Consider the following 23,170-nt stretch of genomic DNA (forward strand, 5'->3'; position numbering starts at 1 on the left):
GGGGCTTGGCAGCAGTCTCATGGTACTAACTACGGGGGCTCCTGTGACTGCCACTGTTGTCACAGAAGAATGTACAAAGCTCAACATGGCATTCAGGGGCAATCTGGAAAGGGTGGTAGTCAAGGAAGAATTCACCAGGGAGGTGATCCATGGGCTGGATTTAAATAGCTGAGGTGGGGAGGAGCTCTAGGAGAAGGTATGGAATACAGGGGGGCAAAAAGACAGGATTATTGGTTAGATGTTCAGGGAAGTGCAGATCATTGATAAGTCCTACACCATGGTAGACAAGTTCATGGAGGTGCGCGCACACACAGGTGTATACACTCCTGTTGAGAGGGTCTCCAGCTCATGGGATAATATCAGCTTCCTTCTGGTCTGCAGAATTGAAACAGGACTGGACGAGAAGATTTGGTCTGGCAGGGAAGGCTGCTGAGCCCTCTGCCCTCCCTACAGAAATGGGTGCAGCTTACTTATCTGGCATCTTTCACATCTAGGCCCAGTCTAGAATCTGGTTCCAGATCCAAATAATGGGAGCCTGGAGCCTGACTTAGGCTCTCCCTTTCCTAGTCTGGCCCTCCAGGGCCAACCAAGATGAAGGGCTCTTTAAGGGAGGACACTGACTGCAGATGGCTCTGGAAAGATCCCTGGAGCCAGGGCTTTGGTCTGCTCCCTGACAGTTGCAGCCCTCTGTCTCCACTGGGCCTGGTACTCCTCTTGCCAGCTCTCATGGCTGTCTCTGTTTCACTTGGGGTTCTAGGTAGCTGGCCTCAGCAGCGTCACCATGTCCCGGCCCAGTAGCAGAGCCATTTACTGTAAGCTCTCTCTGAACCCTCTGCCCTGCTGAAGCCCCTATCCTCTCACCTTTCCCTTCTCACACCCTGCAGTTGCTTAAGCCTCATCTCACTCTCCTGCCACTGCCTGTCCCTGACTTTTTACCCTGCAGTGCACCGGAAAGAGTATTCCCAGAGCCTGGCCTCAGAGCTCACCCTCCTGCAGCACAGGGTGGAGGTGAGTACCGCCAGAGCCCCAGGTGGTTTCCAACTAAACCCAAGTGTCTCTGTGTGTCCAATGCCCTGCCAAAATAGAGATGCCTCAAATGTTCCTGCTGTGGAAGCTAACAGCCTGATTTGGCCTAATCCTGTGACTTGGATCCAACCAGCCTGCAGCCTAATGAAGCATCTGCTAAGTTCTGGGGAGGAGGGGGAATGGAGGTGGGCAGAGCAGGCTCAGATAGAGGTCTGATCCCCAGACAGTAAGAAGTAGGAAAGGGATAGGCCTAGAGGCACTGAGAACCTCCCCTGCCCAACCCCATTTGTTCCAGATGCACCCCCAACCACACCCACTACCAGGGAGTTGCTCTTTGCTCAGAATGGGCATGACTGGAGGAGGGAAAGTATGAGGTCTACAGCCCTCTTGGATTTGAGGAGCCACTAAGAGGGGAGTAGCTGAGTCTGAGCTCCTGGGGAGTGGGGTGACCCCTGCCTCCACTGATCTGCTGGAATGGTATCTCTGCCACGCACACCCCCCCAGGAGGGTATCTGCTACTTCAAGATCTAGTTACAGGAAGGGATGTCAGCACCACAGTGAAAACAAAGTGCAGGCTACAAGGGTGTGGTCAGACCAGCAGGCACTGCTGAGGACATGGTGGGGGACATAGCATGTGAGGGAGAAACCTCCCCCACCCCAGCAGTCTCATGTGTTAGGGATCTAATGCAGATAACAGGGAGCCACACTGGGGTGAGAGATAGACAACATCAAGGCAGAAAGGGCTGCCCCGTTTGCAGGGGAGAGGCAGGAGTATTCATCTTCTTTATGGGGTGGGGCTGGGAACTGGCTTCATAGGAGTTAAGAGCAAGAGGAGACATATTCAGGATGACAGGGACACCAGGCCCATCCCCAGCCCTAGAGGGTGCTATTGGGATCTGCCCTTCCCCCTCTGCTGCCTGAGCTGCTGGCAGGGTGAACAGAGAGAGGAGCTGGACCCAGGGAGGGATGGGGAGCTGCCAGGGTAGAGAGGGAGGGTCAAGGGGAAAGACAGACACCAGGTAAGGGAGGAGACTGGGAAAGGCAACACGCAGCTGGGAGAAGCAGGGTAAGGAGTGGGGGGGTGGTGTGGGCGGTTCTCCTGGAGGAAGTAGACAAGGGCAAAGACCCACCAATCATCAGGGTAGCATCAGGTAAGGACTTTTGAGGAGACTGAGATCACTATGGATCTCTTTGGGTAAGAATCAGGAAAGGTGGGCTTGACCCTCTTCCTGAGAGACGAGGTGCTAGATTGGCAGAGGGGAGAAAGGCATTTGGGTATGAGGAACAGTATGAGCGAAGGCACAGCGACAGCAACGCTGGATCAGTGAGAAGACCAGGCTGGAGGGGTGGCATCCCAAATGCAGCAAAGGAAGCCAAGGACAGAGCCCAAGAGTCCTCTAGCCCACTCAGAAGTTCAGACAGTATATGTTGGGTGTTTGGAGCTCACATCCAGCAGGACACATCCGCCCCACAATTGTCATTCCTTTGGAGTCTTAAAATCCCTCATGCAGCCCCTTAGCCGCACACCTGGAGGCGCATCCGTAGCCCTACTGCTTCTACACAGTTTACATTGTCCCCAGAGGGTGTTATTGGGATCTGCCCTTCCCCCTCTGCTGCCTTCCTCTCCCACCACCACCCCCTTTCAAAACTTCTCCTGGTTTGGTCCCTTTCCTCTCCCTTTATAGCATCTGATGACATGTAAGCTGGGGACACAGAGAGTCCAGGAACCCAAGGATGCACTGCAGAAGCTGCAGGACATGGACACACAGGGCCGAGTGTGGAGCCAAGACCTGATCCTGCAGGTCAGAGATGGCTGGCTCCAGCTGCTGGACATCGAGACCAAGGTCAGCCCTCCCACTGTCTAGCCCATGCTGTGGAAGAGCAAGTGCCAAGTGCCTCCAACAGCAGCCATCTCCCATACTCAGCAGACACCCAGGCCTAACAAGAGATAGGAGATGAGGGTTGGGGATAGAGGCACAAGTCAGAGCAGATGACTCCTCAGATCCAGGCCACCAGAGGGCAGGGGCAAGCCTATCAGGAGTTTCTAGGAGCCAAACTTAGTTCTTAGGCCTCATAGTTGACTTCTTCACCTGGCCCAGGAGGAGCTGGACTCTTACCGCCTAGACAACATCAAGGCCATGGATGTGGCACTGAACACCTGCTCCTACAACTCCATCTTGTCCATCACTGTGCAAGAGTCTGGCTTGCCAAGCACTAGCACTCTGCTCTTCCAGTGCCATGAAGTAGGGGTGAGTGGCCAGGGGTGAGGTTCAAAAACCATAACCATTGTGTGCTCAGGTGCATGTGTGCATCCCCACCCCACCACGTGCGTGCGTGCACACACACACACACACACACACACACACACACACACACACAGCTTGCCTGACTGTGGCTTCCTCCAGGCAGAACGGCTGAGGACCAGCCTGCAGAAGGCCCTGGAGGAGGAGCTGGAGCAAAGGTAAGCAGTCTCTGCATAGCCAGCAGAAGTGTGGACAAGGCTTCTGTCCCGAGAACCTTGTCAAAGAAGTGCCCTTCACCATGTCTTCAGTAGACCTCAATTTGGAGGCCTTCACTCAGGCCAGAACAGATGGAGGGGACCATCTCTGGAAAGGTCACTTCCTTTGGAGCAGGCACCCTCTCTGGAGCGGGGGCCCCTTCCAGAGCAGCCCTACCAGATGACCCCAGAGCACAGTAAGTTTTGTGGACAGGGGCAGGTGGAAGAGAATGTCAAAAGAGTTCTAGGCCCATAGTCCCATTACATCGCAGGCATCCCACCATCCCCAAGGCCCTTGTCACGCCACCCGAGTGCCAGAGAACCAAACGCCTTCGCTCGGCCTCCTCCAAGACGGTCTCCATCCCCAGAGGATCTAGAGAGAGATGAGGTAATTGAGGATGGTCTTGGGCTTGCTGAGGCTTCCCGGGCCCAGGGGAAGAGAGTACACCTGTTCTCCCCCTCACCCAGGAGCTCAGGGCCCCAGGGTGGTCAGGGCAGGACAGTCCTAACTGCCCACTCACAGTCATGGATTGTTTGGGGCCCAGGAGGTGCTGAACCATGTCCTAGGGGACATTGAGCTGTTCATGGGAAAACTGAAGGAGGTTCAGGCAAAGACCAGCCTTAAGAAGAAGAAGAGGAGACTTAGGAAAAAAAAGAACAAGGAGAATGAGGGTGAGTGCTGAGGGCCAGGGGAGAGGAGTGGAGTTGTCCTGAGATGATCTGTGAATGCTGCCTTTGTCCCTGCTCCCACAGGAATAACCCGGGCACACTACATTGACTGCTTCCAGAAGATCAAGTACAGCTTTAACCTCCTGGTCTGTGGCTCCCCACCACTTCCCCAGCCTTCCTCTCCCAACAACCCTACAGTCACTGGTCTCTGGACATTCTAAGTTTTTCCCTTCTTCAGTTGCTCCCCTTCTTGGGGCTTTTGGAGAGTCCCAGGCTCTTAGCTGAGGCATAAACAATTATGGGGAATGGAAGATATTGCAGGATGAAGTGTGGTGACAGACATTGCCCTGTGTCCCCAGGGAAATCTGGCCATCAGGCTGGAAGAGACAAGTGCCCCTGAGTTTGTGCACATCCTCTTCAAAACTCTGGACTCTGTAAGTAGTGGGAGGACAGCGTGGAAGAGGGACAGGCTGAAGCCAAGCAGGAGCAGAGGGAGGAAAGGAGGCTGAGAGAGGGTAGAGGGAGGCCATGGGGATTCCCTTTGCTCTGCCCAGCACACCCACCTCCTTAACCCCAAGACCACATCCCTCATGGGACCAGCACCCCCAGAAGACTCTATGAGCAGGGGTCAGACACAAGGACCCTTAGGGCTCTGCAGGAGATGGGCAGCTAAGCAGAGCTGGAGAATCTGGGCCTTTCTGTCCTAGGCTTCCTGACACCTTCCATCACTCCCCCAGATTCTAGCCCAGTGCCCTGATGCTGACCTACCATCTCAAGTGGTCTCGCCCCTCCTCACCCCCAAAGCCATTGATCTGCTGCAGTCCTGTCTGAGCCCATCTGAAAGTAACCTCTGGAAAGGGTTGGGTGTGGCCTGGACCACCAGCCGGTGAGTGAAGACAAGGCCTGAACTGGGGCTGAGGGGTGTTGGGGAAGGACCTGAGAGGTAGCCAGGCCCTATGTTGTCACAAACCAGAAATATTTCAAAACAATTTGGGGGATTCTCCATAAAGTTCCCAACTCTTTATTAAGGTAAGTGTGACCCATTAAAAAAATAGATTACCACCTTTACTCACTATGAAAGGAAAAGCATTGTCTCAGAAAATAACTATTCTTCCCAAGAAAGGAAAGATGCCAACCTCATTTTTATCAAGGCCAAAGTGAAAACTTTATCTGAATCCAGCCCAGAATTTCAGAATTACTATCATAAGTGATGCTACAAATGTAACATCAGTAAGACTTGGCAACCATTTGGCAAGGCCCCAGTTAGGAGAGAAAGAGATGCCACAAGATCCCAAGCTGACATGAGCATTTGGCAGGAGGACAAACTGAAGAGAGCCTTGGGGGGTGGGGGAGGAAACTGGCTCCCCTGGCTGAGCTGAGGTGTCAGGAGAACAGTCCACAGAGACAGGGCAGCCGCCCCAGGTGAGATGTCTGGCCTGGCTGTGGTAGAACCTGACAAGGAAGGTCTCGGGGAAAGGCAAGCATGCCTGTGGGAGCCCCAGAACTCACTTTAATAAGCATAGTACTTTCTCTTCCACAAGGGAAGACGGCAGGATGGTGGGAAACTTACATGCAGGTTGCAAAAGGAAAAAAGAAATCCCAGGGAGTTAAAAGAACTACAAGGACAAAGAAAATAAAAACCAAGAGAGAAGAGGGGATCAGAAAGAGAAGTCAATGGGGAAATAAGCCAGTTTTCCTAGCACGCCTTTTGCCTAAAGACAGAATTTTCAATTCAGCCCCATTCAAAGGCGTTTTCATCTAGTTTGTTAAAGACATGAATCAATTAATGCAATGCATGTTTTTGACTGTGGTAGAATATACATAACAAAATTTACTATTGTAACTGCTCCACGTGTGTAATGCAGTGGTGTTAAGCACATTAATAATGTTGCACAGGCAACACTATCTATTCCTAAAACTTTTTCATCATCTCAAACAAAAAGTCTATGCCCACAAAATAATGATTCTGTATTCCCCCACCTCCCCAGCCTCTGGGCGCCTCTATTTTATTCTCTGTCTCTCTATATTTTCCTATTCTGAGTATCTCATGTAAGTGGAACACATTACTTATTCTTTTATGACTGGCTCATTTCACTTAGCATGTCCTCAAGGTTCATCCACATTATAGCATGGGTCAGAATTTCCTTCTTTTTAGTGGCTGAATAATATTCCCTTGCATGAACATGCCACGTTTTATTTTATTCATTCATTTGTCAACAGATACTTGGATTCTCATAACAATATTCATTTGTCCAGAATATCATATGAGCTAGTCTCAGAGTCTGCTGGTTCCCATGGCTATGCTGGGCTCACATTGTCTGGGGAGAGAGCCCTGGCATCTAGCACCAGCAAGGAGGAAAGAGAGGTTCTGCAATGGACTCAAACCAAAAGACCTCAAGTAATTTTATTCAACTACTTTAACATTGAGCAACCATGTTAAATATATAATTTTGTGTTTCAAAGCCCAAGTTTATTTCAAGAATTTGAGGGCTGGGGTTGTAGCTCAGTGGTAGAGCACTTGCCCCTCACATGTGAGACCCTGGGTTCGATCCTCAGCACCACATAAAAATAAATAAATGAAAATAAATAAAGATATTTAAAAAATAAATAAAATACAATCCTTTAAAAAAGAAGAAGAAGAATTTGAGACCCTAGAAAAATGAATCAGCAGATTTTTCTGGGGATTGGACTCAAGAGCTTTACTGCCAAGCTACATCCCCGGCCTTATTTACTATTTTTTATTTAGAGACAGGGTATCACTAAGTTGCTGAGGCTGGACTCAAACTTGCAATCCTCCTGCCTTGGCCTCCCAAGTTGGTGGGATTACAGGTGTGCACCACCATGCTGTACTGGATGTGATTTTTTTAAAAGTACCCTTAAAGATGCAAAATAACTCCAGTGTTCATAAACTGATATACACTTGTTAAATAATATATCAAGTCAGTTATTCCCCTAGATGTTTTCTAATTTCCTAAAATAACCAGAAATTAATCAATGCTATGGGTCATTGAATGCTGTGGTAATCCAGAAGGATGGAGAACATCTGAGGCCATTGATTTGACAGCCAGGAGATTGTCAGGATTTTAAATAGTCTGGTTCCAATAAAGTAATGACAGAGAAAATCTGATGCTGGAGTAATGACAGGACCGAGGTGAGAACGTGTAGGTAGGGTATTTAGGTACATTCTCAGGAAATTTGCAAGGAGAGGGTTATAGGTCCACAGCTTACAAGGAGTTGTAAGTGGGTCAAGGGAAGACCTGAGCATCTTTCTAAGGCCGAGAAGAAAGGACCAACGAAGAAGATCAGAAAAGGGAATTGTCTCTGTGGTCCACTGAATAAACATTTCTTAGCTGCAGCTTATGTGCCAGCCACAGTCCTGGGACGACAGTTCCCAAGGAGTTCAATATAAATTAGTAAAAAAACAAAACAACACAGACATGTAAAGAGCATGTGCAGTAGAGCGTGAAAGGAGCACTAATCCAAGTTCAGGTACACCAAGTTCAGGGGAAATATTTACCTGGAGGAGGCAGGGAGAATAAATTCCCTAAGATTCGAGGGCATTTCCCCTGCAGCCAGGTAGTGGTTGTCCATGCACAGAAAGCCTGGAAGCCACAGATGGCACACAGATGGGCCCTGTGTGGTAGGCGAGAGGGAGACTAAGAGGCAAGAAATTGCCCCATCCTGGTGTCAGCTAGAACATCCCTGCCATGATGGTCTAAAAATTAAAGTTCCACACACTATTTAGCTAGAGAGACCTACTGTGGGGACACTGAAAACAGGTTAGAAAAACACAGTAGGAAACCATAAGAGGGCCTTTAGGACCTAACACTCTGATTTCTACCACTTTAATTCAAATGCCCCAGCAAAGCCACTGTTTCCCTAGGGAGTGATACATCTGCACTTCGTGGGTGGTGGTAGGGCTGGTCCACAGATCCTGCGCTGTGAGGTTTGCTCATCCTTAACCATTTGCTCCTTTGTGGGTGTTCTGAGGCCTTTCATCTGTGCACAATGGACTATGCCCCCATTAGCTAGAAGATCCCCGAGGTTAGGCTTTGTCATCTCCTCCCTCTCTACATCCCACAGCCTTGCACAGAGTGGACAAGGACTCTGATTTGTTCTCCCCCCAGGGCTGACTGGACAGGCAAAGAGCCTCCACACTACCAACCTACATTTTATGATGGCTGGCAACCTCCAGAGCGCTCCTCCTTGGTAAGAGATGCTGAGCACAGAGTCCTATCCAAAGCCCTGGGCTCTGGCTAGTTTCTACCATCCCCATGGCCTATGTGAGGACCTGGTCCATCACTGTGAGGATGGCCAGGAAGAGGATGGGAGAAAGCTGTGGGAGTAAGGGTTGGGGGTGTCTGACAGCCACTCCCTATCACCATGGTGGTTGCTTCCTGCTCTTACTCACTTTCTGTTTTGTTCCTTACAGGCACCCTTAGGATATCAGGACTCTATTGCCCTCCGGTATGGCCCGAAGCTATTAGGGACTGAATTGGCTTGGGGAGGGAATGTAGGGACTAAGCCTTTTGATCTCTGGATGCCTATATCTCAAAGACCCTCTGAGCTCTCTTCTTAGTCAACAAGGACATACACAAACACATCCTCCCCTAGTTTGGATGCAAAAGCAGCTTTTGACCTTCTTAGGTTCCAATCCCTTCTTCTCATGATACCATCCATATACATCTCTGGTTTCCCAGAGCTCAAATATAAAGTGCTCACAGCAGAGCTCAGATGTAGAAAATTCCACTGCTGTAAATGTCTTTAGAGATCAATGATATTTCAGACCTCTCTTGTCCTCAGAAACCTCTACCCCAAGCCCCACCTAAGACAGACCTCCTATCAAACTCTATGGAACCATAAAATTCACCACCAGATGTAGCTAGGAGATATCCGGGGTTCTTGGTGGTTGGACAGGTGCTCAATTTCTGAGGCCCGTCTCCAGCCATCCTCCCTCTTTCTTTTGGCAAAAGTGCTAGGTTAGGGAGTACCTCACGCTTTGCTCAGGAGGAGACCTACAACAATGGCCCTCAACCTGGGGATACCAGCATCCCACCCTCCAGCCCTAGACCTGTCAAATCAGTCCTGAAAATGCAAGTTCTGTATGAGTTTGAAGCAAGGAACCCACAGGAACTAACTGTGGTTCAGGGTGAGGTTCTGGAGGTAAGGTCTGGGCTTGATGCTAGAAAAAGAGGTGGTGGTTGGTGGGAGCTACAGGTAGCCTGGACTGGGCAGTCTGGATATGGAGCTGCCAGGGTGGGTGGCCTGAAGAGGGAGAAGGAAAGTAGGAGAGGGCTGGGAGGGAAAAAACCCTTGTGTGTTTTCCTCCTCCTGGACAGAGGTTTGGGTGATTGAGATGGTGACTGTTGGCAGGTTCTGGACCACAGCAAGCGGTGGTGGCTGGTGAAGAATGAGGCAGGACAGAGTGGCTACATTCCCAGCAACATCCTGGAGCCCCTGCAGATGGGAGGCCCTGGGAGCCAGGGCCAGTCACCCACACGGGTATACTACCTGGCCTAAGTTATCCAGAAGGCTTAAGTCCTGAGTTGGAGGTCAGGGTGGGGAGGATTTAGTGAAAAGCAGAAGAGTTAGTTCTGGTTTGACTTAATCAGTTCTTACTGCATGTAAGTTTGTTATTGGGTCAAAGCAAGTAATAAAACAGGGTTCCTACCAGACCATAAAATCATAGGCTGTTATAAGTGATCTGATGGAAGCCCAGAGAAGAAACCTAGGGTTGGGAGGTATGTGTGTTTGTGAGATGATCTCTGACCCCTTATTCCTCCACCCCCCGCCCTACCAATCCAGGCTCCAATGCTTCGACTCAGTTCAAGGCCTGAGGAAGTCAAGGCTTGGCTGCAGGCAGAAAATTTTTCCACTGTGTAAGTGCACAGTCTGAGGGGCATGGAGAGGGGACCTTAAAATGGGCTCCGATGATGACTATGGAAACTCAGAGACCCAAAATTGCAACTGGCCTCCACTGTGCTTGGCAACTCCATCTCAGATACAGGTTCTGCTAAGTGAAAGAGATCAGAGGAAGGGGACTTGCCTAAACCTAGGTTAGGGTGTCAAGTGGGGTGCTCCTGCCATGGTGAAGGCAGCAAGCATCAAGATAGTGAACTTGGGGAAAAAAACAAACTGACAGCTCAGCCATGCCTTCCTACAAGATACTTCAAACCTGGATGTTCTGACATCAATTGGTGCCAAACCAATTGGCTTACACCAGCACTTTCAGACACCCCATGCTACAAATCATCCTGGAACCCCAACCTCCAATCCTAAACAGCCCTTCTCTACCCAAATACTCAGGCCCAGCATCCTTCCACCTGACCCTTGGAGGCTTCTCCTGTTTTTGTTCACAGCACGGTGAAGACCCTAGGGTCCCTGATGGGGAGCCAGCTACTTCACATGAGACCTGGGGAGCTACAGATGCTGTGTCCACAAGAGGCCCCACGAGTCCAGACACGGCTGGAGGCTGTCAGAAGGATGCTGGGGGTAAGGACACTCTGGGGTCCTGGGTCCTGCTGAGAGGGCCTGGTCCTCCCAACAAGAGAGTCTGAGTGCTGGGGAGACAAGCCAGCAGGCCCAGCCCTAGGTGGAACTGATCATGGAAGGTACTGAGCATGAGATAGTCCTCCAAGGGTGTGGCTTCATGCATTCAGGCATGCCTCGAGGTTCCAAGCGTATAGGTGGCAGGACCTCTGGGGCTCTCTCACCTGGCAAAGACTCATCTGAATTCTTTTCTTCCCTCAGATGAGTCCTTAGGCACCAGCTCAAACACTTCAAGACCAAGGATGTCTCTCCTATGCAAGATGGAGTATTTGATATTTTAGAACCCTGAGAATTCCTCTTCCAGCTCCTCAGTTTGCAGCAAACCACGCAGCTAGAGAGCTCACACAGAAAAGAGGATTAACAGGCCCAGATGTTGTGGCAAATGGTACCCTTTCTTGCTGTGCTGGGATCATCCCCAGTCACTACCTATTTATTTTATCTCTTTCCTAAGTCTGGCTCACTTATGACTAGACCTGTCAGGAGTTGGTTTACTCCCTCATCTTCCCAATAAAACCATCTTCAAGTCTATCATATGTCTCCCTTGCTGCTTCTTCTGGGCCTTATGGGAGCCAAAGACTGTGAGGTAGGAAGATCTGAGGCATGAAACAGCAGCAACCTTACATTCGTCACCAGGTCAGATGATCTGAATGGGAGAAAGAATTCACACTACAACCTGGAACTGGGAATCAGAATTTGAGAGCTATGGTCCAAGTTCTTCTTTCTAAGCAAACACCAAAATGAAGCTATGGTCACCATCCCCATCCTTCTGTGTATATGTCTCCTACAAGAGACCAAGGCATCCAGCACGGCTGAGGGCACAGAAGTAGTAAAGAGCACCAGGGTGACAGCTGCAGGTTTTAACCATCACTGGCTGATGGTCCAGAGAAGCACTAACTAAAACAAGGCAGGTGTTCCAGGAAGTTGTTAACTTCCTCTTTCGATGCAACTTTGCCCCTTCTGTTAAATGAGCCAACCTTAAGTTCCCTCCCCAGTTTCTCTTTAGTGACAGAGCATAAGGAACTGATAGGTGAAAGTCCCACAGTCAGCAGTGTGAACTCTACCAAGTCATCCCACCTCTGGGTTCCTGTTCTAAGATTAGGTGAAGAGTGTGAATTGGCTGTAGCTTCCAATATCTTTTAGGGAAGTAACCTACTTTAATCTCCAAACTGTCATAGTATGAACACTTATCTCCACATAATCAGAGTTTTACTTTAATTGATTTAATCTACAATTATGAATTCAAGTCTACCTTGAGGGTTTTTAAAGTGTTCCTTAGTCTCTCAACTGAATTTGTCTATGACCTTAACATTGTCTGGGGCCCAAGTTGTCCTATTTTTAGACTGCCTAGGTCATTCCCTCAACTTTCCGGCCTCAGAAAATCATTCCTTGTAGGTGGTAACACAGAATAGGAAAGCAAAAATTCCCTCACAAGAGAAAAAGGGCAAAATCCTTAGGGTCTGACTTGTCAAGGACAAACTTAGCTAAAAAAGTTAATTTCTTAGAATGAGTCAAGGCCCATTGCCCCTGAGGCCTCACAGAGTTGAAGGATCACTGGCCACAGGGAAACCCTACAGGGCCTGAGAAAGGAATAGTATCTTAACACATTGTTCCCCAAGTTTAAGAGAAAAGACTGAGGTGAAATGATGGGCTGCCCAAATACAGTGGCACTACCATTAGTTAGTATTAGACATGAGTCTGAACCCCAGATCATCCTTGGGATCTTAAGTGACTCACCTAACCACTCCAGGCCTCAGTTTACCTCCTATAAAATGAAAATAACACTTACTTTACAAAGTTGTTGTGATGCTTAGATTGGAATAAATTACCTAACATATATGAAACACCTGTGCTATTGCCTGGCATATCATAGCTATTCAAAAAAAAAATGCTAATCTTATACCTCAAGTTAATTTGGGACTAGCCCCCTTGTTCTTTTGGGAAAAGAAATACAGGCTTTGGGCTAGGGCTGTAGTTCAGTGGCAGAGCACTTGCCTAGCATGTGTGAGGCACTGGGTTTGATCCTCAGCACCACATTAAAAAATAAATAAAGGCATGCTGTCCATATACAACTATAAAAAAAACATTAAAAAAAAGAAATATAGGCATTATAAATTCATGCGTCCCTATGTTTGCACTTTTCCCCCTTTTTAGCAAAATGTCTTTTTTAAAAGTCCTAAGTTTGCTTTAGCTGAACTAAAGGGTTGAGATAATGTGATCTCCCATACCCAGACTAGAGGAATAGTGGCTTGGACCTCTAGGTGGCCATGCTGTGCAGGCCGGACACGAACCCTGAGAGCAGCTGTAAACTCCCCTTCTTCAACTCCTCCACAGAGTTCCCACACATCCTCTCTCCTGCTCAACACTGACACTGTTACAAATCTCTACCCCTTTTACATTCTCTTAAAAACACAGAGGGTAGTTCTTCTCAAGACTGCAGGAACCTCCCACAGATCTCTTGCTGTATCAAGGTCCCCAGGACACCCACATTGCTAAATCCAACTGTTACTTCTCAGTCTTCATTTTCCTTGACCGAGCAATCCCATTAGACATAGTTGTTCATTTCCTCCTTCACTTGGTGTTCCTCCTACCTCCCTGGTCAGACTCCTTTTCAGACTCCTTTCTGTCATTCTCCAGCTTCTAAATGTTGTGCCACAGCACCCCGAAATCTGCAGATCTCGTCTCTTCTCCACTGCTCTCACTTCCATGGCAATCTCTTTGGTCTCATTGTTTGAAATGCTGTGTGTACAATGATTCCCTGTACTTACCACTTCCTTCTGCCTGGAGATCTCCCCAGCCTGCTGCACCCACAGCCCCCACAGCACAGTAGCTTGATCTCACACCTGTTCAGGTCTTTGCTTAAAGGTTAACATCTCAGTGAGACGTACCAAAATTCCTTCTTCAAAAACACAAATCCCCTTCCTACTGGGGTTCTCCTACCTTTCCCCACCACTATTCCTTCTTATTCTCCTCTGCCTTCTCTCTCTTTTCAGTACTGGGAGTTAACCCTTGGGGTGCACTTACCACTGAACCACATCCCCAGCTCTTATTTTATTTTGAGACAGGGTCTCGCTAAGTTGCCCAGGCTGGCCTCAAACTTTGGATCCTCCTGCTCAGCCTCCCAAGTCTCCAAAATTACAGGGATGTGCCACCACAACCAGCTTTAAAATATCCCCCACTGCCTGCCCTATCCATTGGGAATCAAACCCAGCACCCACTGAATGCTAGAAAAACTTTCCCACGGAGCTATTTCTCCAGCTGTATTCCTCTTTGTTTTCTCTCCATAGGACATGTACCACTATCTGACTTATCATATATTCACTAAGTATTTGGTTATTTTTGCCTCTCTCCATTAGAATGCAAGCTTTCAGAGGGAGGAATTCTTGCTAATTTTTTTGAGTTCTGTATCCCTAGCATCTAAAACAGTGCTGCCCATGATAGGCATGTTAAAAACATTGCTGGGTACATGAATGAGTGAAGGCAAAAATTATAGTATCTTTCCTTCTCCAATCCACTCTACACAAAGAAGCTACATTAATTTCTCTAATGGACATTGGCAATATCACTCACCTCAGCACAGCTTCCAAATCTGCACTGTTCAATAGAGCAGTCATGAGCCACATGTGGCTACTGAGCAGGTGAACAGTAGCTGGCTCAAATTGAGACTAGTTTTAAGTGTAAGATACACACTGTGTATTGAAGACAATACAAAGAATAAAAACATTTCGATAATATTATACTAATTATATGCTGAAATTACAGTATTTTAATACATTGGGGCTAAATAAAATGTATTTATCCACTCACCTGTTTTTACCAGAAACAAATATTTTAAATCTTATGTGAGGCTTCCACTACATTTCTATTGGACAGTATGATCTAGATACTCCCCACAGACCAGAGGAAAAAAACTTCAAATTTCCCTTTCTCATAGTCAAGGCCCTTTACAACCTGACCCCCACATGCTTTTCCCATCCTCCCTCTCTCTGTGCCTCCTCAACACCTCATAAACCAGCCTACCTCGACAGTACTTGCTGTTCCTTCTAACACACATGTATTTCCCACCTTCCCGTATTTATTCTGCCCTACTGCTGCCTGGAGTGCCCTTTGTGGCAATGTCCATGGCCTATCCTTCCTCAGTAACCTTGCTCAAATGCCCATCTCCTCTGTGAAGCCTTCCTAGAACCACCCTCTGTCCTGGCCTGAAGAGATCTCTCCCTCCAAACTATCTTAGGTGATGCCCTGAATCACTTCCTACTTGGCAGTTTTATGGATTTCAGTAATTAATGGGTTTAACATCAAGCTCTCATTCCCCAGTCCTTCCCCGCTGCTTAACAGTGGAGCCAAAGATGGCGACTCAGCTGGGTGGTCAGAATCCGGTCCGATTATCACGAACTGTTCTAGTCCTCTACCGCACCCATGAATCTGACTCTCCCTGGGTAACTACTGCCTGGTTGCACTTCCCGCCCTGGCAATATTAACTACTGAAGTGCGGCTCCCGCCCGTGGGGAAGCACAACTGCATTAAGCGAAGGTTTTGCACACCTGCGGGTCTCCTGCGAGACCGCGCGAGGGCCTACTGCCCGCAGAAGTCGCGCATGCGCGTGATATTGTGGCCACGCGGAGGGCGGGAACGAGGGCGGGGGCGGAGTCGGGCGGCTCACGTTGGCCCCGCCCAGATACGTCGAATATAAAACCTCGCCGCTCGCGGTTTATCCCCAGTCTTCGAAAGCCCGCACGTTGCTTCACCATGTCGTCCACGTCGTCTATGGTTCTGGGTTATTGGGATATTCGCGGGGTGAGTGCTTTCGCAGTTGCCCAGCAGCTCCGTCAGAGACGGGAAGGTGGCCAGGGCTCTGGGGCAGCGGCTCTGTGAGAAGAAGCTGTAGGTGGGAGCCCTTTCGCCGCGACTACCATCATCTGAGCTGCCCAGCCTCAGACGCTGACGACCCCCGCCCGGCCTCTGGGATCACTAGGCCCGGCGGGGAGAGCCCAACGGCCGCCAGTCTGTGGGGGTCGCTTAACAACCGCCCTCAGCCGGTTACAGGGTCTTTGGCAACCTTGTGCCGGGGGACGTTGGCGGGCGGGGGTTGGGCGCGGGTCGGACCGGCGCGAGCGCTGATCCGGGGCTGTCTCCTGCAGCTGGCGCATGCGATCCGCCTGCTTCTGGAGTTCACGGATACATCCTATGAGGAGAAACGGTACATTTGCGGGGAAGGTAATTTTCACTTTGGAACTCATACACCATTCCCCTAAGCCAAGCTGCCTCCACTGTCCTTGTCTTCCTGTGCCCAGAGTGGCATCACTCCATTCTGGTGGGACATCTGCCCCTATCACCAGGGAACTCCTTGCATTGCTGTGTGAGAAGTGCGTACTTTACATCGACCTGGGGATTCTCCTTACCTCCATGGCCCCAACCCCTTCTTAATACTTAATCGAATGGTTCACAGAGACTAAAAGGTGAAGTTTGGGGAGCTGGGTATTAGAAGTATTAGAACTAATTCATTTCTAGATCTTTCCACTCTCTCATCAGGTGGGCTGTTAAAGATGTTGAGTCCCATTTCTCTTTCTCACAGCTCCTGACTATGATCGAAGCCAATGGCTGGATGTGAAGTTCAAGCTAGACCTGGACTTTCCTAATGTAGGTGTCCTAGGGAGAGGAGTGGGCGAAGGAAAGGCCTTCAAGTATATCCATTTTACTGTTTCCTATTCTGATCTGGGAGGGTCTAGAATAGGGGTTCTTAACACGGATAGAAGAGATAAAAGGATCCTTGAACTAGAGAAAAAAATTACATTTCATTTCTACTAACAAAAGTATTCCTCCATTGTGAAAAAGGGTAATAAGCAATGTGAGTTATTAGCTACATCTGTGACTTTATCACTAGTAAAAATCAGGTATTTTCATGCTCTAATAAATGTATTTCAGATATCTCAAATGTTATATTCATCACTAAAATTATGGTGGTTATTACATCCCTTTGCTCTTATTAATAAGCACATATTACTTTAGCACAATTTTGCTGTAAAATGTTTTATAATTACCTAAATACATGCAATTTGCATTTTAAAACCTTATTCTGAAAAAGGTTTCATGGCATGCACATATGCACCCAATATACATAGACTTAAGAACGCTTGCTAGAATCAGGTGGAACCCATTACTACCTTCTACCTAATTTTTTAATTTCTCTTCACACAGCATCTTCTCTCTCTTGTTTACCACCTTGTCAATCTCCTCTTCCCTGGAAGAAAGAGATTGTCCATTTGGCTTCTCCTTTTCCTTCCAGCTTCCCTATCTCATGGATGGGAACAACAAGATCACCCAGAGTAATGCCATCTTGCGCTACATTGCTCGCAAACACAACATGTGTGAGTTGGGTAGGGCTGGTGAGAGAAATGTGTTTGCTTACAGTGGTGTATATGATTTCAAGGGTGGTTATTAATTGGCCTACAGGTGGTGATACCGAAGAAGAAAAGATTCGAGTAGACATCATGGAGAACCAAATAATGGATTTCCGCATGCAACTGATTCGCCTCTGCTACAACTCTGATCATGTGAGTTTTCTCAGCAGGCATCAGCTGAGCAAATTTCCTTTCTGCTGTTGTTCCCACCAACCCAATCTATAAGAATAGGAAATAGAACTTTTTTTTGGGGGGGGGGCATGTTTTTGTCATGTAATTCTGATATGGGTTCCTCCACTTTTCCAAACCTTTTCTTTCCATTCTGCCATCTTGAAGTGAAGACACTGAGAAAGAAATCCCTGGAGAAGGGGCTACAAAGTGTCCATTCTTAGCCTGTGCTCTAATTTATCTATATAGATGCTGGTGGTGGCTATTCTCACTGTCTTTCCCTCTCTTCCAGGAAAAAATGAAGCCTCAGTACTTGGAACAGCTACCTGGACAACTGAAACTATTCTCCTTGTTCCTGGGGAAATACTCGTGGTTTGCAGGGGAAAAGGTAGGAAGTAGAGGAAAGGAGAGGATAGCTTTCTGTTTCTGCAGGTGTTCGTGAACTCCCCACACCTAACCATCTTATTTTCTCCTTCTAGCTTACCTTTGTGGATTTTCTCACCTATGATGTCTTAGACCAGAACCGTATGTTTGAGCCTAAGTGCCTGGATGAGTTCCCAAATCTGAAGGCTTTCATGTGCCGCTTTGAGGTAATGCTGTCTATAACTTTGTTACAGAAACATTCACAGGTTCCTTAGGCCCTCAGGGTCCCACTATAGTAGATGCTTGTCCAATACCATCTTTTACCTGAAGAGGTTGATGGCTGTATACCTCTGTGCTTTCAAGTCTTGGGCAGGGTTTCTACACCCCAAAGTCATAGTCTACAAGAAATGGAGAAAAATTGGAGGCAGGCAGCATGTGCATATTGTTGTTTTGGTTTGGGTCTGTTGGGCTAGGTAAGGGTCCTTATAAAGTTTGGTGTGCTTTCCCTTCAGGCCTTGGAGAAAATAGCTGCCTACTTGCAGTCTGACCGCTTCTTCAAGATGCCCGTCAATAACAAGATGGCCAAGTGGGGCAACAAGTGTATATGCTGAGCAAGAGAAACAGCTTGTTTTGTTCCATCCTATACCTAGGGGCCAACACTCTTCTCTGCTCTTTCCAATAAATAGCTCTTGGGTGACCGGTGTCCAGCTGAATTTCTCTTGAGCGTAAAGGCCAAAGGAGAGTAAGGATCTGTGAACAACAACCAAGATATAAATTTAGTCACTGCAACATTAATATTCCCTTACTCCCCAACTGAGTTCAAGGTCTAGAAATTAATCATCAAAGCTTGAGAGCAAGTATTAGAAATGTAATGCACAGTTGGAGAAAGAAGTTATTTTAAATGGGTCCATTACATGGACATCATGTAAGTACCCATTAATCCTGTGAAATACCATGTGGCAGTTAAAGAATGATACTGAAGTGTGTGAACTCACATGGAAGGATTTTCAAGACACATTGTTGAATTTCAAAATTAGTTTGCAAATTAATATATACAGCATGACATCTTTTATCATTTTTGAGAGTGAGAACGTGAGGTGTTTCCATATATACACAATGTAAATGTAAGTGATTGAGCACTGGAGGGAAACAATGAAACTGATAACAAAGCTTACTTCAGACAAAGGAATGGAAGGCCCAGTCTTCAGGGTAGAACCTAAAGGGGAATTCTAAGATGCAGCCAAGTTTTCCTTTTTTTTTTTTTAATTAGGAGAATGCATTCATGACCTACTTACATAATCAAAACTAGTTTTTTTCCTTTTTGTTTTTTATATTTTTTAGTTTTTGGTGGACACAGTATCTTTGTATGTGGTTCTGAGGATCAAACCAGGGCTGCACACATGCCAGGCGAGCGCGCTACCACTTGAGCCACATCCCCAGCTCCTCAAAACTAGTTTTAAGGAAACAAAACTTTAGGGTAACAGATTCCTAAGGAAATTGAATTGTCATCAACTATTCCATTATGTAGCAAAGTCAGAAGTCCTTATAAAGAAACTCTTACAGCCTTAGGAGTTACCTGTGGGCCAGATTGCTATCCCCTGTGAACCAGAAGCCAAGGATCTCTGTAGTGAGGGGAAAAGGGCTTGATGACTATAAGACCCAATGATGTAAGAAGGTGGCCTCAAGATGGGTAACAGACATGTTCAACTGCCACCCCTGCCAGCAATAGTTTGTCCAGGCCAACTTTTTAGGTATGGGGAACATTTTGCTATAAGAGGTGTAAAGATAAGTTTCTCTTCAGTCTAATAACTGATATAAATTTTCAGCATATGAGGGAGTGGTGTGCTATAGGGAAACCTTTTGGACTTAAAAGAATTGAGCATGCCTTGGGGACTAAATAGATGACAACCAAAAATGAAAAGGGGATATTTTATTTATTGTTGTATAATGATATTACCACAAATTTAGCAGCTGACATTTTTCATCTCAGTTTCTGTGGGTCAGGAGTCTGGCTCAGCTTTATTGGGTGCTCAGCTGTTTTCATCCCTAGCATCTTGTGTCAAGTTGAAGACATCATCAATCTTGGTGTCTAATTGACTAGGAAGAATAGGGATCCCTATAACCACAGTGGGGCATGAAAATTAAGGAATACACATGTATTAAGCTACTGAGTTTGGCTTATTCTGACTGACATTCCTTCTCCTCTCTCAGGCTAACTTAAATGCACTTATTTTAAATCTTTGCTCCCCTATAATTGTTTTCCTGTGTCAGCACTTAAAACATTGAATTCCAGTTGCTTTTTTTTAATCTTTTTTTATTTGTTTTAATTAGTTACACATGACATTATAAATCTCATTATATTTCAAATGAGAAGGGCACTGCAGGAATATAGAAAATGTAGGGTGGCCATTAATTCTCACAGGTAGGACTTGCTTCAGTAAGGGATTTGGAGACTACCCCACAATGTAGACTTGGTTGCGAAAAGACAGATCTGATTGTAAGGAGTATGAATTAGCATTAACAGGCATCTTGACATATCATACATTTGAATCAGATGGGATATAATTTCTCATTTTTCTGAGTTTACAGGTTGCAGAATTACATTGGTCATGCAGTCATGCATATACCCACAGCAAAAATATGTCTATTTTATTCTGCTGTCCTTCCATTCCCCTCTTCCCGTCCCCTCCCCTCCAGTTGCTTTTTTAGATCTCTGTTTCTGCCAGTAGTAAGTCACCAGAGAGCAGTGACTACATTTTTATATTTAGTGCTTGCATAGAACCTGACATAAAGCAAGGCTTACAACTATATGTTGAATCCCTGTCTTATAATGAGGATTGAAATGAGAAAAGAGTGCGCTTTGAGTAAGTGCTAAATGCCCTCAAGGAACTTTTAAAAATTCCTTTCTGTTCTGCTTGGGAGGAAGAACAGAAAAGTGGAATGCCCTGTTCTTAAAACAGATTTCAGGTTGAAGTGTTTGGAATCAGGACAGAAGTTCAGGTTCAGGGAAGTTTCTGAGGACCAGCAAAGAAGTCTGAGGTCATAAAGTGGGTTATTTGATTTCGTGGTCTGGTTCACTCTTTGCTTAGACTAAATTGGAATGAAATACTTTGGGGTTTTGTTTTGTTTTGGTTTTGAGTCTCATTAAGTTGCGAGACTGGAGCTCCTGATCCTCCAACCTCAGTCTCCCAAGTAGCTGGGATTACAGGCATATGGTGTCTGAAATACTTTTGAAAACTAACATGGATGGGATCTTCATGTCTTATGGAATTTTCAATGGAAATAGAGGTGACTCATGTGGGATTTAAATCTAAAAGAAAAAAATTAGATGGATACATATATATTTGACTTTGAAGTTAGTAGGTGCTAACTACTATGTGTTCTCACTGGTTTTCTTTTTTTTTTTTTTTAAAGAGAGAGGGAGAGAGAATTTTTTTTAGTATTTATTTTTATATTTTCAGTTATCGGCGGACACAACATCCCTGTTTGTATGTGGTGCTGAGGATCGAACCTGGGCCGCTCGCATGCCAGGCCAGCGCGCTACCCCTTGAGCCACATCCCCAGCTCTCTCACTGGTTTTCAATAGAATAAGAATAGAACAGTAGGATAATATACATGTCATGTTAGAAGTTTGAAAGAAAAGTAGAATTATTAGATAGGTCTGAATTTTCTCTGATATGGTGCAGTGTTTCCAGTTCTATCAGCAGATATTCTTTTTGAACTGTGATTGAAACCCTCTCAGCTTTCTTCTAAAATTATATTTCAAATGAGAAGGGAACTGCAGGAATGTAGAAAATGTAGGGTGGCCGTTAATTCTCACAGGTAGGACTTGCTTCAGTAAGGGATTTGGAGACTATCCCACGATGTAGACTTGGTTGCCAAAAGACAGATCTGATTGTAAGGAGTGTGAGTTAGCATTAACAGGCAGAGTTGCTCTGAAATGCACCAGGATAGGCTCCTGTTGCTCTCTGATTCTAAGCCTTGAATTATAATGTGATAATGGCTGCCAGTCAATAGAGATTTGTCTGTCATCAATAGAGATTTCACTTATCATACATGCCACATGAGTAAGGAAATGTAGACTAATAAAGTGGATAACACTGAACCTGAGAGGGGGGTCACTGGAGAGATGGAGACAAGAGCCAATCCAAGGAGTGACTTTCATTTGCTCATATCAATATTTAGTATAAAAGGTTTATAAGCAACATCTATTTGGAATCTTCTAATCAAAGAAGGCCATTCTGCAAGCATTGTAAATAAATGCAAACCAGCTCATTTGCAAATATGAGCACAATTTGTCCACTGCATTGGATGGCTCACAGACTTTTCTGTTTCTGCCACTAAACTGTAAATCACCAGAGGGCAGGGACTAAATTTTTCTATTTAGTGCTTCCACTTCCTATTCCCTTACTATTTTATAAAGGGTGTATTACAAGTCATCAACATTATGCTTTGCTCTGTCATTTTCAAAATATCAACATTTGGGATTATTTCTGTTTGTTTACATTTATACAAACTTTTATACAACTTTTATGTATCCTTCTTAAGTAAAAAATTCTCATATTAGAAGACCCCTGCCCAAGGTAGGACACTGCTAGTTGACTCTCAATATCCATTCTCCCCATTTTCTTTTGTCATAGAATCTCCATCTTCCCAGGCAAAAGATGTCATTTCTGATATGATTAAGTTCTACAATGATAGCAGAAGTGTCATATGTCATTTCCAGGAAATTTCCTTAAAAGAGAGGGAACAATCCCCAATCCTCTTTCTCCTTCCTGCTGTTTGGAATGCAGATATAATGGTTGGAAGTATAGCAGCTATTTGGAACTACGTGGTGACATAAAAAATGGAAACCATATGCTGAGCCATGACCCCAGCCCTGTTTTGTATTTTATTTAGAGACAGGGTCTCACTGAGTTGCATAGTGCCTCGCTTTTGCTGAGGCTGATTTTGAACTCGTGATCCTCCTGCCACAACCTCCAGAGTTGTTGGGATTACAGGAGTGCGCCACCGTTCCCAGCTAGTTCACCTATTCTGATTACTAATACAGTTGGTTTCTGGTGTCTTACTTTAACTGTTAGGTGAGATCATGTTTCCCTGAAAGTTTTTGATACATCTTGGTGTGTGGCATCATCTGGACATTAAAGGCTTAGGTATTTATTTCAGTCTTTTGTAATCTGGCTTTGAGCCTGTCTTTCCAGAAACCCTAAGCAGACTGCTTATTTTCTCTGTGCCCATAGTCACTTCCACTATTTCAGCACTGGATGGTGGCCTGAGTCTAAATTTGCTCTGAGTCTACGGCTGGAGTTTTGTTGCTGTTTACCACTAGAGGGTGTTTGTAGCTCAGATTTGTCCCAAATACACAGGTGGTGTATTCAGCATGAAGCAGGCGAGTATCTAACAAAGGGTAATTCATCCCCTCAACCCTTCCCTGGGGCCAGGCTCTGCCAACATGACTCATTCTCAACTACTGGCCTGTGGTCCAGCACTGAAAATTCTG

At 46.3% G+C, this 23,170-nt stretch overlaps 2 protein-coding genes across 2 annotated transcripts; both read left to right on the forward strand.

The window, feature by feature from the left end:
- The first annotated feature begins 781 nt into the window (after positions 1-781).
- Eps8l3 (EPS8 signaling adaptor L3) lies at positions 782-10,954 on the forward strand. Its single transcript, XM_076862456.1, has 18 exons — positions 782-812; positions 944-1,008; positions 2,712-2,870; positions 3,126-3,275; positions 3,432-3,487; positions 3,581-3,720; positions 3,796-3,911; positions 4,069-4,195; positions 4,277-4,338; positions 4,552-4,626; positions 4,930-5,078; positions 8,320-8,401; positions 8,625-8,659; positions 9,166-9,355; positions 9,566-9,694; positions 9,998-10,071; positions 10,552-10,684; positions 10,943-10,954. Exons 1-18 carry the CDS (start codon positions 782-784, stop codon positions 10,952-10,954), a joined length of 1,785 nt encoding a protein of 594 aa, XP_076718571.1.
- Positions 10,955-15,428: 4,474 nt separating this feature from the next.
- On the forward strand, positions 15,429-18,367 carry Gstm3 (glutathione S-transferase mu 3). Its single transcript, XM_076861610.2, has 8 exons — positions 15,429-15,535; positions 15,880-15,955; positions 16,314-16,378; positions 17,025-17,106; positions 17,192-17,292; positions 17,600-17,695; positions 17,787-17,897; positions 18,183-18,367. Exons 1-8 carry the CDS (start codon positions 15,488-15,490, stop codon positions 18,279-18,281), a joined length of 678 nt encoding a protein of 225 aa, XP_076717725.1. The 5' UTR covers positions 15,429-15,487; the 3' UTR covers positions 18,282-18,367.
- Positions 18,368-23,170: the final 4,803 nt, after the last annotated feature.

This window comes from Callospermophilus lateralis, chromosome 7 (assembly GCF_048772815.1).
Source record: "Callospermophilus lateralis isolate mCalLat2 chromosome 7, mCalLat2.hap1, whole genome shotgun sequence".
NCBI lineage: Eukaryota > Metazoa > Chordata > Mammalia > Rodentia > Sciuridae > Callospermophilus > Callospermophilus lateralis.